Consider the following 17363-nt stretch of genomic DNA (forward strand, 5'->3'; position numbering starts at 1 on the left):
ATTTGAGAAGGTAGAAAAAGCCATTTTCAAGGGAGTTTTCAATTGTTTTGCTTCCATTTTGGATGAAAATCGATTAAAGATGGTTCTTTTGATTTGAAATCACCTAAACAAGTTGTTATGTCAAGTTTGAAGACGATCTTTCCATGTATTTTAGTTGGAAAAACTTGAAAAAAAAATAAAAATGGATCGATTTTACCGTGTAGAGGTCGATAATTTTTATTTTTGAGTTTAATACTTTTATTGTCAACCTCACTAATTTTATTTATTGTCAAGTTCACCATTTTTCATTATTGTTGAGTTCGACAATAAAAATATTGAACTCAAAATAAAAAGTATTGACCTTGACATTGTATAACAAACCCGTTTTTCATTTTTTTTTTTTTTTTTTTTACTTTTTCTAACTAAAATACATAAAAAGGTCAACTTAAATGTCTAGATGATTTCAAACTAAAAGAATTATCATTCATTGATTCTTATCCAAAAACAAAGTAAAACAAAGAAAATGACTTATTATTCCTTCTCAAATCATTTTCATTGGAATGAAGTTTTCAAAATTCAATCGGGATGCTAAAAATCCAATTTTTTTGGACGAAAATGGTGAGAAAAATTTCGACATTTCAATTATGAGAAATGTCTAGAGTGAGGTGCAGGCACTGTTTTTAAAAGAGAGATTTACTAAATAGACTATTTTGATAACCACAAAAGTCAAGGTCTAAATTGAAACAAAAGTTAGTGCCAGGGACTATTAAGTAATTTTTCTAAAATTTTTACCATAGCCTTCAACATTGATATTGATATACTTTAACTTTCAAACCTAAAGAAGAAGATAAGATTTTTGGAGTAGAAGATGATGTGATATTCCGAGAGAAAATTCTACTATTTTCAACAATAGATCAAGGTGAGGTAAAGATACATATATATGAGTGGTTCGGCAGCCCTAAAGTTTGCCAAGTTTGGTGCCAAACATTTTTTGTAAATCACTTTTGATGGGGTTAGAAGTTTTGGAATAGGTTGATTTTTTTGAGGATGATCTCTACAGTGAAGAAATCATCATCACAAAAAATCAGTACATTTTGAAACTTCTAACCCTAGTTTACAAGTTGAAGAATCGTGGACTGTCCAATTTTTGTAAATCACTTTTGATGGGTTTAGAAGTTTTGGAATAGGCTTATTTTTGGTGAGGATGATGTCCTCATCATAGAGATCATCTTCACAAAAAATCAGCTCATTCCAAAGCTTCTAACCCACATTTTGAAAAATGTTTGGCACCAAACTTGGCAAACTTTAGGGCTACTGAACCGTCCCCTATATATTGGTTGCAAATGAGGGTATTTAAATTATTTTTCGTTAGTTTGGGAGAGAAGAACAAGGTCAAAGGGTGCATGTCATCTGTTTGAAAATAGGGGTATCTCTAATATTTTCCAAAATGTAGAGGGGTTACCGAAAATTTAATAGAAGGGAGAGGGAAAAATAGACAAAAGGGGTATGTCATCAGTTTTCTCAAATATTCATCAAAACTCAAGAAGGGGGGCGTCTAGATCACCCCAAAAAATTTAGAGGGCAAAACAATTGAAAGAAGAGTTGTGATAATCCAACTCCCCCACGTGGCATTCTCAAAATACTCTCCTGACATTGCATGTGCTAGTACCATAGATTTCTTGCATCGAAATACACATCTGTACATCCCCATAAATATGTACAATTGTGTATCGCAAGACAAAATGATCTATGGTTCTAGTACATGACACATCAGGAGAGATTTTGAGTGCCACGATGGGGAGCCAATAAATCATTACTCTTGAAAGAAAGGTCAGAGCAAACAACTTTTGCGGAAAGAGAGAGGGCAAGAGGTGGGACATCGGTTAGAAAACAGGGCTTCTCAAATATAACATGTTTGAGGGGTATTTAAATCACTTCGAAAAAGTTGAAATGCAAAGAATGGTGAAGGACCCACCATCTTGTTCCGTTTCCACAATCTCTTGTCATCATTTAACGGAATGATGAGAGGACTCCAAGATGTGATATTAAGCAGGGAAACAAATATATGTCTCATCCATTCAGGCTCAAGGTTCCAAGTAAAAAACAAAAAAAAAAAATCTCCATTTCTAAACTTGATTTTCAAATTTTTGAGGAAAAAAGTATAGCATAGGTCGTAAAGGAGAAAAAATAAGGCATGTAAGAGGGAATTAGATTTTGGAGATTAAAAACACTTTGCGGACTTAGTAAAGTAAAAAAGGCCTTATCAAGTCTCATCCACCATAAAAACAAAATCTCGAGATGATAAATCTCCAGGTTTTCGGTGTATGAATCTTATGAAGGCCTTTGTTCCTCATTAAGTAAAGGCTAGTTGGACTCTTTGGAGATTAGTGGAATGTCTCTTTGTAGCCTGAGGATATAGTCATCGAATTTAAGATGAACCCCATAAACAATTCTGTCTTGACGGTCCACGATTCTTGAGGAGATCATCCTCACAAAAAATCAGCCCATTCTAAAAAAATGTAGTCATATAAGACAAAACTTTGTCTAAAATTTTGTCTACCGAACAATGTACTATCAAAATCCTAGTCAAAGTGGAGATTATCCTGACAAAAAATCAGTCAATTCTGAAATTTATAACTCCAATTTAGAAGTTGAAGAATCGTGGACCGTCAGTTTATATACCACTTTTGATGGGGTTAGAAGATTCAAATTGGGCTGAATTTTTGTGAGGATGATCTCCTCACCACAGAGAACATCCTAAAAAAAATCAACTTATTCCGAAACTTTTAACCCATATAAGACAACTTTGATTAGGAACTTGGATGTTGAATCCGACCAATATATATATATGGGCAACTTTCCGTAGACAACATTTTAGACAACAAAGATGGATGTATGTGGGAGTAATTCTAGGGGATTGATGCATCCATAATGATAGAGGAATCCGTCTTCAAAATTATTAAAGAAAAATTGATAAGAGGAACAAAATTCATTGACATGACCTCAAAATCTTTGCGATAAGGCTCTGGTGGAAATGATGATCCTTGCAATATAAAATGGTGTTACACACTTTTTTTTACATATTGCATAGAAGTATAAGAATAATAAGAACAAGAAATATTAAATTTGAAATGGGGAAATTTGATGAAATTTTAGAATAATTCTATTGGGAGATAAAAGGAGGGATCATCTGGGCTCGTGCATAGAAAATTGATAACAACACGAGTGAGAAAGATTTATTTGGTTTGCAAAATGTAATTCCTAAAAACATATTTTGGTGTGAAATAGAAAAAAAAAATGATTCTCTCAAACAAAAAAGTCTCTCTTTAAGAGGAATCCTATAAAATTGGAACAATATATTAGTAATTAGTGAACAAATACTATTAGTCATTTTTCTTATTAGTCAATTTTGATTTGTTTCTTTTAAAGCCTTGTCAAAGTGGTTTAATTGATTGAGTTCGACGAACTAAGGAAAAGTTGATTAAAATGGTTTCGTCTTGCAACAAAGGCCAATAACAATTTCAATAGAATACCAAAAAGAGGTTATTGTGGGTTGGGGGTGGTGCGCGTCGCTAAAGTGCATTACAAATGTCTTAGTTATTGCCCTGTTTCTCAGTAGCTGCCCTGTTTCTCAGTAGCAGCACTCAACCAAACGGAGGGAATTAATATGGTACCTGCTAAAAATCCTCCAATGCTCAAATCAGTGACTAGCTCCAATAGTGTGAATTGCTCTCCACTGCTCCTTCCATGCGTTCTTCCTTCTCTATTTATAGGTGGCTTTCTCTCCTTTATCTCCTCATCCCACACAATCTTAAATAGGAAGGCAACCAAATAAGGGAAGGACTCTTTAACCGAGCCAACTAACGAAAAAAAAATCACCGCTCTGGCATGTGGGCTCTGCTTGGTCCCTTCAACCGAGCAGGGCTGTTTTACCCTGAGGTACCATGTCTACGCACCAATCAACTCAATCTCTTAAGTCTTAACCAGTTTTTGACAAGTATAGGGTCTAGGATTTATTCTACTTTCTATCCTATCTATATAATAAGAATAATGCTGAAGTGACCTCAGGCTGGAACCTTATACCGCATTTCTCGACGTGAAAGTGTACGGGAACCATAGATGCTTGTCATTGAATATGAGGTTACAGCTTGAAGTCACTTTAGCACGACTCATAAAATAAAACACAACGATAGATCTCACTCCATTACAGTTGTGGGGTATAAACATCCCACTCTAATTACAATGGAATGGGATCCACACTATCCCATTTTATTGTCTTTTCTCTTCACCCCCCTTCGATATTGTTGTCTTTCCCGCCTCCTCTTCCTCCATCAATAATATTCATCCAATCTTACTATCTTTCCTCTTTAACCTCAAAGAGCGACAAACAATTCTGAAGTAGCTTTGTACAGCTAATGCCAAAGCGACTTGATTGTTGACTAGCTATATTACAGTCTATAACCTGTGTATTGCGAGAGATAACACTAATCTCTAAGACAACCATGGGACTGAAAGGCAAGATATTGTAAATACTGTTTAAGATGTTCAGGACAAATGCTTAGCTCACAATCTATTTGTCCAGTGAATTCAGTTGTAAACTTTCTGCAATATTAAGGAGGACGAAACAAAGGGGGGTAGACACTAGTTTATTACAAATTGCAATTATCCTCTATAATTTTTCCACAATATCAAGCAGGATGCAAAGGGAGGTAAATATTACAAAGAACAAGCTTTCACATAATGTTACCTCCAAAGTAATGTTTAATGATTGTTGTTCTTCCTATAAGAAAGGCTTCCCATGGCCTTTGCCTTCTCCCTAAGAATAAACTTCTGTGTTTTTCCAGTTGAAGTTTTTGGCAAATCCTCAAAAACTACAGTTCGAGGAGTCATATAATGAGGCATACGATCCCTGCAAAACTGGATAATCTCTTCGGAAGTAGCATTAAACCCCTCCTTCAACTTCACAAAAGCACAAGGTGTCTCACCCCAATGATCATCAGGACGCCCAACAACAGCAACCTCAAATACCGCAGGATGACTAAACAATACCGATTCAACCTCGATTGTGCTTATATTCTCTCCCCCAGAGATTATTATGTCCTTTAAACGATCCTTTATCTCTATGTAACCATCATGCTGCTTCACAGCCAAGTCTCCACTTCGAAACCATCCACCAGCAAAAGCTTCTTGTGTTGCTTTCAAATCTTTAAGGTACCCAGGCATAACAGTGTTCCCTCTAAACATCACCTCTCCCATTGTTTTACCGTCAGACGGTACAGTTTTCAAGGTAATTGGATCTCTTATGTCAACCTCAAGTCCAAGATGTTGCACCCCTTGACGAGACTTGAGCTTTGCACGTTCTTCAGTAGGTAAGCAGTCCCATTCAGGTTTCCACGTACAATTTGTCCCCGGGCCGTAGGTTTCGGTTAGGCCGTACAAGTGACTTACTCTGAAACCCAACTCTTCCATCTTGAAAAGAATCTGAGGTGGTGGTGCTGAACCCCCGGTCATTATCTCCACCTTGTCTAGAAGTGGTCTTCTATCGGTTGCTGAGGCATTCACAATCATGTTCAACACGGTTGGTGCACCACCCATGTGTGTCACCTTGTGAAGAGCTATGCTATCATATATGTCCTTCGAAGTAACTTTTCGGAGGCACACGTTGGTGCCACCTTGGGCTGCTACGCCCCAAGTGAGGCACCACCCATTGCAATGGAACATAGGCACAGTCCATAAATAAACAGGCATGGCTCCCATACCATGTAGAAGAACCGTAGCAAGGGAGTTGAGATAGGAACCTCTATGGTTGTAAACAACTCCTTTGGGGCTCGATGTTGTCCCGGAAGTGTAATTTAGGGAAATTGGATCAAATTCATCCTTTGGACGTCGGATTTGGAAATCAGGTTGTCCCGTTGCCAGGAGACTCTCATACTCCAGGTTGGTGGAAGTGAAGGTAGTGTTGGTCATGGTGGGAGATTGATTATCAGATTCGGCAATGAGGACCAAAGTGGGTAGCTTAGTTTTTGTCTCAGAGAGAAGGTCTAGTGCTCCCTGGGCAACTTCAAGTAATTGGTAATCTACAAAGATGATCTTGGCCTCTGAGTGTCTCAGCAGGACTGAGATTGTGTTTGTGTCTTGCCGTGTATTAAGAGTACAAAGAACTGCCCCTGCCATTGGGACGCCAAAATGCAGCTCGTACATTGCAGGGACATTTGGGGAAAGTGTTGCGACCTGATAAATCATTTATTGAGGAATGTTTATTAAATGAAGAGCAAAGCTTAATTCAAAATTCAATTTACTTAGAAAGTTAGAGATGTGGCACTTAGATTTAAAATTTAAAAAAAAAACAAAGCAATCCATCATAGAAATTTCAACTCACAGATCATCATCGAACCTTATCCCAAAGATTAGGGGTGGGCTAAACAAAATTTGTTCCGCCATTCAATTCAGTTCAGAGCCACATCTGATAAGGTTCAATAAAGGGATCGGGCTTTGACTCATGTACTAGAAAAGGGCAGCTAAATATTGATATTGAAGTCAAATCATTCACTTCGAGAATCCGATTGATTCCTCAAAAAACTTATTTAGTTGGTCAAAACAACACCATAGAATGACAAATTTTAACCTATGTTGTAAACATGTTATTTCCCGAATCAGTTTCTTCAATCATACCTATTGTTAGCCTAGTAAAATGAGTTTGGATCCATGTCAAAAGGTTCGAAACTACTTATATACTGAAAGCAACCTCCCTTTATCTAGGCATGCAAGACTAGTACTCAACTGGTGGCTACAACCGTGAGGTTTCAAAATTTTCATTGAAAATGCCATATAACCAAACTTTCATTAACAATCATATTCAATTGCTAGAATGGGACCAGTTGAGTCAATCCCACAACATTTCTTGCACTCAGATTTAGTAAGCGATAAGAAAAGATTGTGTGGTTGCTGACAGTGTTTGGATCTGTGAGCACAGATACCTAGATCTAGTAATATACAAGTTGAATAAAAACAAAAAACAACAAAACAAAAAAAAAAAAACCACCAAGAAATACATCAGAATCCTTCTACAAATTTTTGTGAAAAACAGGGGTTACTAATATCTCAATCTCTCATCCTCTCAAAAACTGAACATATCCTCATAAAATCCCAAAAAAAGTTTAGCTACGAATTTATAAATCGTACAAAGATGAAATTTCCCTAGGACAGATAGTTATGAAATTGAATGAAAATGTCAACCGCAAAATTTTGGGGTCGGAGCCTCTGCCCCCCAAACCCCAAGATTGGGGGGTGCCAGACAGATTTACAGTGGGGGCAATGGGGACACTTGCTCCTACAATAAATTTTAAAAACTAAAAGGATTTTATGCAACTACGACTAAGAACAGTAGTGGAAGAAAAGATCCACCACTGTTGGCCCCACAATAACAAAATCCTGGCTCCACCCCTGGGGGTGCTCTGCCCCCTTGCCATCTCACTGTGGAGCTGAACCCGTGGAAGCACGAAGTGTACAGTCCATTCTGCCCTATAAAACCACCAACAGATTAAAAGGCATAAACATCACACCTTCATAGGACGTTTAAGAACATCAATCTAACTCAAGGATTTAAATTTCAACATTAGGTTCCCAAATAAATCAAACCCAAAATTTTGAAAATTTGGTCACATTTTAGAAAATTCAGAAATAGTGGAATTTCTCTCCTCGTCTGTATTATGCATGCCTGAATAAAATATTGGAATTTCTTATGTTCCCACTTTGGTCTAGCCCAAAACCGAATCTAGGAACTTGTTTTTTTTTTTGTGAAAATTAAAACAATGACAGAACTTGATCACCATGTTAATTAGAGTAAGTGATTATGGATTTCCACACCAAATAACCCATTCGGGTTGACAACTCTTTCATTGTTGAAGATATTAAAACTTAAAATTTTTCAGAAATCAGATGAAGGCTTATCAAATCTAAGTGACAAATCATGCAAAAACACATCTTGGTCAAAAGCACAACAACCACCCGGAAACAACTAAGAAGAGAAAAACAGAGGAAGAAATCAAACAGAAAGTATAGAATCAAGAAGTTAAAATAAAAAACAACCCAGAAACAACTAATAAGGGAAAAACAGAGGAACTAACCACAAAGAAAATATAGAATCAAATATGCAAAATCAAACAAAAACCCAGAAACGAAAACAAGAAGAAAGAGAATTTACAACGTCCCCAGATGAAATCCCAAGTTGGGTGAGAGCAGAAGCGAGCCTGAGACATCTTTCTAGTGTTTCACCCCATGTGTACTTCACATTACCATATATAACAGAGGTTCTGTCTCTGTAAACATTCCCCGATCGCTCTAAGAAGCTTATCGGAGACAAGGGAACATAGTTTGCGGAGCATCGAATAAGACCCTCCATTGGTTTCTCCGAAAAGTTGGATCTTTGAATGAAATTTGGATGAATTTGAGTTAAACAACGTAGAATCCGAGACGATGAGAAAATTCTAAAAATCTGATTCATATTTGCAGAGAGATACTCACAGTGATAGAGTCTAGTACTTCTGTCTTCTGTACTTGTGAGAGTTATTCGAAAGCCAAAGAGGATATAATCAAATAAGAGACTAAAAATGAACTTACCAAATTAGCCTCATTTCTTGCTAACGATAAATTTGTTGTAATTAAAATATGCCCCTTCATCTTTTGGTAAATATTTTAGATGTCCCTTAGACGAGACTAAAAACAAACTTACCAAAGTAGCTTCATTCCAATTAATTAGGATTGTAGTATGTTCTTATCCATCCAAGTCATCTGCCCCAAAGAATTTTTTTATTTTATTATTATTAGAATAAGGAGGAGTATTGAATAAATGAAAATGACATACACCAATTTATACAGAAATTATAATCAACCCAAAATATAGAAAGAAAATTTTTTTTTTAAAAAAATTCTAAATACCCACTTAATAATCTTTCCCATGGTTTATAAACTCGTCCAAGACCGAGATTTATTGTCTGAGTTAACTCGGTATCAGAGCTGAAGGAGACCAACTCACAAAGTCATTTTTTTGATCGAATTTTACATCTCACGTATAATTTTTCAAGTTATCTCACGAGACGTCTCAAACATATCGGAAAACTCGTCCGAGACGACTCGATATCAGAGTTGAATGAGACGAGACGCGATACCGAATTTAAAAATCATGATCTTTCCAACAAAAAAAAATGCATGGAATTACTTTTTGTATATTTCATTAAAATAGGAAAATTGTATTTCATGGTCTATGAGGATATTTAGGATTATCTAATTAGGAAATATTATTTATTTGATATTTTGAATCTTTCTAGGAAAGTTTTCTTCTTTATTTTGTGTTAATTTAAGATTTTTACAATGGAACAGTCAGTGGGTTTGTTTGTATTAGAACCATTGACGTTAATTGATATTATTACTTCAACGAATTCTCCGTACCCACGATTTAGTCTGTTAGACATGTAGAATGGAGCTTTAAGGGGGGGGGGGGGAGGGGGGGTTACATGGCAGCTTTTGGTTGTTGATTATTCTAGGGCTCCATTGGAGTTGCTCTAAGTCCTTATAAAAATCATGCTAAGGTTCATGCTATGATCAAGTTCCCTCCTTGGCGACCGACAAGGATCTATCTTGATTTATGTGGTATATGTGGTTTGTGGGGTATTTCAAGTACCCGAGAGATTTAGGTGAGATATGGTGCTTTAAGAAGCCAATTACCCTGCCCTTGTTGATTTGAACGCCCCCGTCTTAGGTTTGTTTTCTTACTTGAGTTTCTTATTCTTGTTGACTTAGTTTCCTCTATTTTTGTTCTAGTGATTGTTTCAAGCATATACAAGAATGTTTTGAGTCTTTTGACTTTTTAATCAATTAGCGTCAATTCTAGTTATTTCTTTCACATGTATTTTGCGTCCTTTTAGAGTTTTCTTATTTTTCTTGGTTCTTTAGAGTTATCTTTGGTCTTTCTTTATATTCACCGTTTGCCTCAACTAAGTTTTTTAAAGTTCTGATTTTGAGATTGTCACCATCTAACCGGTTACTTCTTGAGATTTGTTGAATTCTTTAATTCTGTTAAGAACATAAAGGGGGCTGGCTTGGCTTTGAGTGGTAAAAGGCAAGAGAGATCATTATCAATTATTAAGTTTATTCAGAAAGCTTTTTGCTTTGTCTTCTTGTGTTCTTAATTGAATGCTTGAATTTCGACTTATTAAAAGGAGTGATTGACCTTTGTGGCGTCTCAAGATTAAGGTTTTAAGGACTTAGTTTCCATAGGATTCTAATCCGATCATCTTCAACACGTTCCTAGCAAACCGATTTTATTCCTATTCCATTGAGTTCGTGGGTTCCTAGGATAATTTGCCTATACATCACTAATTGCATATTCCTTCTTCAAAATTAGATGCATGAGATACACTATACCATTGCCGATGTATCCCATCACAAATGGTGATGTAATGAACATAGATAAGCTACTAGAGTACATGTAATAATAATCTTATATCAAAGATTTGGGGTCAACAAAACAAATCCAATTCCTTCATTCCACTTTTTAAAGTCTCCATCCAATTTCTTTTTTGTGGATCTTCTCACTATTTTAGGACCTTTAACATGAACATTTCTTCTAATTGGGGCAACAATCAAACTTCATTAAACACACCGAAACCATATCAACTGGCTTTCTCTCTATGCCTATATTTTTCTAAATGTGTTCTTTTCTAGTTATATCTTTCTACTCATCCATCTCAACATCCTCTCTCTTCCATGCTCAATTTATATCTACAAGTTAGTAATAAAATGATTTCAATACATTCGTCTTCAAACTCCTCGAAAAGAACCTTGATTCTCTTCTCAAGATTTTCTCTTTTCAACCTTCGCATTAAAAACAAGATGGGGATTTTTGGAATGGTTGAAGACAAATCAATTTTTGATAGCAAAATCTATTCAATTGGACAGTGGTAATCATAATGCAATGTCATAGAAGCCTCCAGCAGACTCTGAGTTCACCTCAGCTAGTAGTCTTCAAAACATATTACATTCCTTTTAAAGAAAGGAAAACAATGATAGTAAAGCTTTCTTCAAGAATATCAAACAGAAAATTTTCAATAAATTATAACTCTCAGAAGGCTTTTATTCAAGTACACAAATGACTCCTCATTTTATGAGGACTCAAATTATTCCCAAAAGAATTATGTTTTTCGATTTGGTGGAAGCCTGAAAAGACCAACAAAATAGAGAAAATTAAGAAAAGGAAATACTTGGGAGACATCATGAATTCTAGACTGACAGCACTAACAATAATTTCTGGGGAGTGCAAGCATTAGGCAGTTTGTCTTCTGAATCAATTAAGAACAGCTATTACTGCATCTACAACCTCTTGGGTGGTGCTGCTGCCTCCAAGATCTTTGGTCCTGTACTTTCCTTCAGAGATCACCCGCTTCACGGCGCTCTCTAATCGATCAGCAAACGAAGGGAATTGGAGATGCCTCAGCATCATGGCAGATGACAGGAGAAGGGCCACCGGGTTTGCTTTCTTCTGATCCACCAGATTCTCATTCCCCACATTGCCTGCCGAAGCACCTTGCTCGAAAATTGCATGATCTGCCCCGACATTGCCTGTGCAAGAAAGAAAACAGACGGAGCCCCTATTTTAAATAACCAAAATGCAGAGGTATGAAGAAGGAAATTTAACATCTGAGATGCTTATGTAGAGCAAGTTGCACAAAACTTCTTGCTTCTATACAAATTGAAAAATGGACTCCGAGTTTATCTAAAGGGTAAACAATATCACAGCCCTCCAAAGCAAAAAAAAATTAAAAAAAAAAAAAAAGAAAAAGAAAAGAAAGAAAGACCCTCTTAGTTTTCCAGGAACTTCCTGCAAGTGTGTATGTGATTAACAAAGGAAACACTAGTCATACTATTAGCATTATAGCCTTACTCGGGTATATCATAATTAAGTTGGATATTTCAATAAGATGGGGGAAAAAGAAAGACCCATATTGTTAAGGTGGGTGAGTCAACCTCTTAAAGCTTGCCAACAACTTGATCATGTACCACCTTCCATAAAACTGTTGATGATACTCGCGAGAGCATTTAAGAATAACAGCTTAAAGGAACAGAGAAAAAGAAAGAAAAAAGTACGGCACTTACCTCCCGGCATGACACCAGTGCCTCCAGCAATACCAGCTGCAGTGTTTGCCACCAGATTGCCATAGAGATTTGGTGTGACCTGCAAAAAAAGTATATCACTCTAAAACGCTGAATAAATATGTCAAAAAGAAGTTTTAAAACTAAGGTAAGCTAGGCAAGAACACTTTGAAGCAAACACAAGCTCCTGCAGCTCAACCCTAGGCAGGTCAAGATGGCTTCCCCTTTCCTAACCCAATTGACTTGGCAATTTAGGTGATTATTTTGGTTAACATTGTGCGTGCAAGAACATTAAACATCCATTCTAGAGACATTATAATTCAGGCACTTCAACAAAAAAGAAAAAAAAAAGCTATTACAGTTAATAGTTAAACTTCCATAGTGCTAATATTAATGTATATCAGGCTATAAGAAACATACTTCAAGTTATCAAAACACTCTATGAACTATTTTAATTTTAATTTTTTGTCCATGATTTAGTGGACTTTTTGAATGGGGTGGAAAATGAATTCCATTTCCATGTGCAATCAAACACTTGAAAAATGTCATTTTCCATGGAAATTGATTTTCCACCTTATTTTCCATGTGCAATCAAACATACCCTCTATGAACTATTTTAATTTTTTTTGTCAGTGTGAAATAAATATATTTCGAAATATTGTATCATCAAAGCCTTATCCTCCTAATGATAAAAGAAATATTGGATGACAAAATACGGCAAATCCAACAACCAGTGTTCTAAGCTTCCTTGGATGTGATCATTTGGGATGGTCTGCAACAAGTTCCCTCTGATTTGTTCATATTTCCCTGAATAGTCAAGTAACATAAACTTCATAGCATATCCAGATATTGGTGGGCCATATTCCACAAAGATCGGTACCCATTTAGTGTTGTGTCAACAAAGATACCCCAACCAGCAGGAATTGAAGGATCCATATACAATAGGTCAAATGTGGTTAAGAATCATTACCTCGTTAGTCCCTAATGCCAGTTCCTTTGCATATAATTTAGCTATACTTGCCCTCAACTAGAGAAGATCATATATCAGACCTCAAGCTCCCATTTATCCTCAAGATACTGGTTTTGAGTGCCAAATCGTTTCATTGCTTCTCTCTCGAATATGCTGAAGAAACAATACACTCTGAAGTCATGCATATACCTTGGCCTTATTATTTTAGTTTGTTTCATTGGTAAAAAATGTTGCTGTATCTAAGATAGTGGAACATAACAAGGTCAATGGCCACACACAGGAGACTCAATGTGTTACATTCAGTCAACCATCCACCTCAACGTCCAAATTGTATCCACCCAATGAACCATACATCCATCTCTCACAACCCTTCAGAAGGATGTTCCTTCAGCAGTATGATACCAATAGGGACATGTCAACTGTGCAAGATCATGTCATAGCCTTATTAACTCTCGTTTCTCCTTCATTGGTCTATAAATGATCACAACTTGTTCAATAGATTGCATTTTTGGACTCATTCAATAGATTGCATTTCTGGCTGCTTGCTCTCTGATTTGGCAACCGACAACCTCCACCACTATCTTCCCAACAAGAGCAGCATTTGGCACCTCCCTCACCACTCTCACATAAATCAGAGCAATATCAACTTTCCCTCCCACCATGAAAGCAACATTAGCAACAAAGAAATTCCTGAGAATCTCAATCAAAGAAAAAGTCCTTGGACTAAGACCAAGCAACCGGGAACATGAAAAATCCAAAACACATTAAGGAGCACCAAGATAATAACTACCTCTGTAACTATGAACTAACCAAGCCTAAAACTTCCAAAGCAAATGGATCAACAATCAGCTGCAGACAAACTAGGATTACATTTAACCTCTAGTGGTCACAGGGATTTTCTTAACAATAAAATACGCACAACACAATTCTTCAACATAACTTCTTTTGTTCATCTTCTCAACAGACTCCTTGAGCAGGATGCAAAGGCTGTGTATATAGTCTCGCAATCTGCAACATCCACAACGATTACTCTGCCAAGCTAATTTCACCATACAAGCTTCACAGGCCATGTATTCAATTTTACCACCAGTCTTCATACCAGCATCTACTAAAGAACGACTCTCCTACTCACCAACCACCAACCTCAAAGAGAATTGTTGTCTTTTCAATATCCATCGGAGAATTCCGATTCCATGGAACTGAAATCACATCATGAGTAAATCTGCAAGCAGAATATGTTCATGCAAGCTTAATAAGAAGCTCCATACATGGACCTCGTCTGAACTTAACCCCATCGAAGAAACAAGTGATAGCACTTACAATTGTAATTAAAAATAAGCATTCAGGGAGCAAAAGGAGACTAATAGAAATCCATTAAAAAAAAAAACAAAGCTAAATCTTTATCTAATTATTGGAAATCGAGAAAGTTAAATAAAAGATAAGAAAAACATTTCTAAAAACTATGTTTTTTTTACTACTTGTTATATTTTTTTCATTTCGAAATAAAAAAGATCAAATAAAAAATAGCTAAAATTTTATAGTATAACATGAATGTGTCAGAGTTTTTGAGGTTCTCAACATATGAACCTATTCTGCTAAATAGGAAGCAAATAAAAATTGCATCAAGAAGAATGAAAAAAGAATCAGTAACAATATTATAATAAATGGAATTCTTCACACCCATCAAATTAGGGCAACACACCAAGCAAGAGAATGCATGAACTGGAACATTGTAAACGCATGAACTGGAAGATTGTATTAAGTGTCAATCCACGTACCATGACATCAAATTGTTCAGGCTTTGAAACAAGCTGCATACAGCAGTTGTCCACAATAATCTCGTTGTACTTTATGCCAGGGTATTTTGTTGCAACCTCGCGACAGGATTCTAGGAAAAGACCATCAGCAAGTTTCATAATGTTGGCTTTGTGCACAGCTGTCACTTTCTTTCTGTTGTTCAGGTAAGCATACTCAAAGGCATATTTTGCAATGCGCTCCGAGCAGAACTTTGTCATCACCTACCATAAGGTCTGAATGAGAAACAAACAAACCAAAAAAAAGAAGAAAAAACTTCCAGATTATGCAACACATAAACATTTCGATGGGCAATCTTCAAAAAAATTAAGGAAAAACTCTACTTGAAAACAATGAAATCCAGTAATAAATAACATCAAATGAACAGTTGCAGTTTACAGGATGAGTAGGGCAGCTACTAAATGAATATGGAGTGATACCCATCATTCATTTCGAGTGTCACACCATGTGAAACATAAACTAAGTACCTCAGAAAACAGAATCAAACAAAAAAGGTTATCTTGACACTATCTACATAAAATGCTATTTGCCAGCATACATTTTTAATAACCAAAAGATTTTACTGAAAAAGAGGACAAGGAGAAATACAAGAGCAAGGACCAAGAAGCAACAAAAAAACAAAACAAAACAAAAAAAAAAAAAAAAGAAAAAAAAGAAGTTAAAACACCCTAAAGATCAGTTATCCTTTACACAAAAGATCCCACCTAAACAAAGGAATCTTCAAACAAGAACCTCTAAACTCTTGAAATTGCTTACACCAATAAAACAACAAACCCTAAATTTTCCTTTATTCATATGAATTAGATATTTATATCAGTGTTTACAGAATTAAGTGTTAACTGTGCTTTATATCACCTAGAAAACTAGGTACAAGTGTAATTGTTTGCTTTTATAAAATCCTATGCTGGTAAATCACTGTTTTTGTCAATAAATATATATAAAGTTGGTGAAATAAATAACAAAACAGCTCGGTAAATTTGGAAATTTGGAGTTCCACTTCCATAAGGATGAATCACAAATCTAACTTTGTTACTTTTTTCAGAAAGAAACTGAAGATGCCAAACAGAATTATTTCAAATGTGCAAAATACAAACTGTCAGCAACACTATGAGGAGCTAAATGAACTTCCTAGATGGTACCAATATTTTGGCCAAATTCATGAAATCGGTGCAAAATCTAGAGACTCCATCATAATTGGTAAAAACATTTCAAATGTACAATATACATGGGGTGGGCTGGAAGGGCAAAAATTCAATTAATTGAGCTATGGGTTTAATCCTAAAGAGCTATAAGATGCCAAACAATTCCTAATCAAGTTTTCTAGAGCAGGGGTCTTCCTACATGAAGGCCTTAACAGTGTTGTTATGGGAATTTTTTTTCATTTACAATAGTTAAGACTTAAGAGGGTGATGATGTCTGTTGTCTTGATCCCATGTTTGTTGTTCTTGCAATTTTAATGTGATACTCAACAATTACAAACCTTAATTCTTCCAGTCATCTATCTTTCCAATTCAAAACCAAACTTAAAAATCATAAAATTCAACCTTAATCAGCTCTACATACATTATAAGATTTAATGTAAGACCCACCAATCAGAAGACTAATGAACCAAGAATAAGTCAAAAAAGAATAATAATATAATACCTTGAGGCTCTCAACCACACCAGGAACGACCTCATGTTCCAGGCCCGAGTACTCCCCCTCCGTATTCTCCCGAACAACAACGATGTCGACATTCTCGTGCCTCGTCGGCAATCCAGGGAGATTAAAACAATTCACAAGCGACGCGTAGAGATCAAGTTCCTTCCTCAAATGAACATTTAAAGAACTCACACCACCTCCAACAGGAGTCGCCAAACCACCCTTCAAACAAACCTTATTCTTCTTAATCGAATCCATCAACTCTTGAGGTACCTTCGTCATGTCTCCATGAATATCGTATTTCTCGAAATAGACAGGAGCGTGCATCGCCTCCATGACCTGTTCGACTGCACCTGTAACAAGAGGTCCGATCCCATCACCTGGAATTAGGGTTACGGGTCTTGGAGCTCCATCTCCTGGACGAGGCATGTAGGTTACAGATCTCTTCGATCCTATTCCAAATCCTAGAACAGGAGGAAGATCGGATGTTGATCTTCTAAGAAGTTGTCTTAGGATTTGTAGGTTTCTTCTCGCCATTGAAGGAGATTTTCTTCTAGAGTTAGGGTTAGTGTTTTGATATTTGAGAACTGTTCTTTTAAAAATTCGGATCGTCTCTGTAAGTCAGCGAAGCCAGGAAAAGATGAAAGCTGAAAAAACCGAAACCGATCGACTGGAATATAAAAAAGTATAATGATGACTGCACGCGTTTTTGGTACGCGATTGGGTACGTGGATGACATGGAAAGGGCAAAGAACCGCAAATCTTTTTCCATTGTATCCCGATGAAAACGATCTATGGTTATCTGACCTTG

At 36.3% G+C, this 17363-nt stretch overlaps 2 protein-coding genes across 3 annotated transcripts; both read right to left on the reverse strand.

The window, feature by feature from the left end:
• Window positions 1-4596: 4596 nt before the first annotated feature.
• On the reverse strand, window positions 4597-8549 carry LOC147407661 (isovalerate--CoA ligase AAE2-like). 2 transcript variants are annotated; one of them, XM_086436326.1, is made up of 3 exons: window positions 8503-8518; window positions 8183-8402; window positions 4597-6210 (listed from the first exon to the last, which is right to left on the reverse strand). In XM_086436326.1, exons 2-3 carry the CDS (start codon window positions 8378-8380, stop codon window positions 4741-4743), a joined length of 1668 nt encoding a protein of 555 aa, XP_086292452.1. In that variant the 5' UTR covers window positions 8381-8402; window positions 8503-8518; the 3' UTR covers window positions 4597-4740. The 2 variants fall into 2 exon arrangements, with proteins under 2 accessions (XP_086292452.1, XP_086292451.1); XM_086436325.1 differs by having other exon boundaries at window positions 8183-8549.
• A 2515-nt stretch (window positions 8550-11064) lies between these two features.
• LOC147407662 (isocitrate dehydrogenase [NAD] regulatory subunit 1, mitochondrial-like) lies at window positions 11065-17210 on the reverse strand. Its single transcript, XM_086436327.1, has 4 exons — window positions 16556-17210; window positions 14875-15114; window positions 12130-12208; window positions 11065-11595 (listed from the first exon to the last, which is right to left on the reverse strand). The coding sequence occupies exons 1-4, from the start codon at window positions 17087-17089 to the stop codon at window positions 11321-11323; spliced, it is 1128 nt and encodes a 375-aa protein (XP_086292453.1). The 5' UTR covers window positions 17090-17210; the 3' UTR covers window positions 11065-11320.
• Window positions 17211-17363: the final 153 nt, after the last annotated feature.

This window comes from Akebia trifoliata, chromosome 3 (genome assembly GCF_017979445.1).
Source record: "Akebia trifoliata isolate Shusen 1 chromosome 3, ASM1797944v1, whole genome shotgun sequence".
Lineage (NCBI taxonomy): Eukaryota > Viridiplantae > Streptophyta > Magnoliopsida > Ranunculales > Lardizabalaceae > Akebia > Akebia trifoliata.

What these genes read in the sequence shown, in the direction of transcription:
- LOC147407662 (XM_086436327.1), bottom strand. Translation starts at nt 17,089, where the DNA reads ATGGCGAGAAGAAACCTACAAATCCTAAGACAACTTCTTAGAAGATCA. An exon ending in CTGAACAATTTGATGTCATG is followed by an intron (nt 12,209 to 14,874) that starts GTACGTGGATTG and finishes CTTTTTTTGCAG; the next exon opens with GTCACACCAAATCTCTATGG. An exon ending in CACTGGTGTCATGCCGGGAG is followed by an intron (nt 11,596 to 12,129) that starts GTAAGTGCCGTA and finishes TTTCTTGCACAG; the next exon opens with GCAATGTCGGGGCAGATCAT.
- LOC147407661 (XM_086436325.1), bottom strand. Translation starts at nt 8,482, where the DNA reads ATGAATCAGATTTTTAGAATTTTCTCATCGTCTCGGATTCTACGTTGT. An exon ending in GGATTTCATCTGGGGACGTT is followed by an intron (nt 6,211 to 8,182) that starts GTAAATTCTCTT and finishes ATGATTTATCAG; the next exon opens with GTCGCAACACTTTCCCCAAA.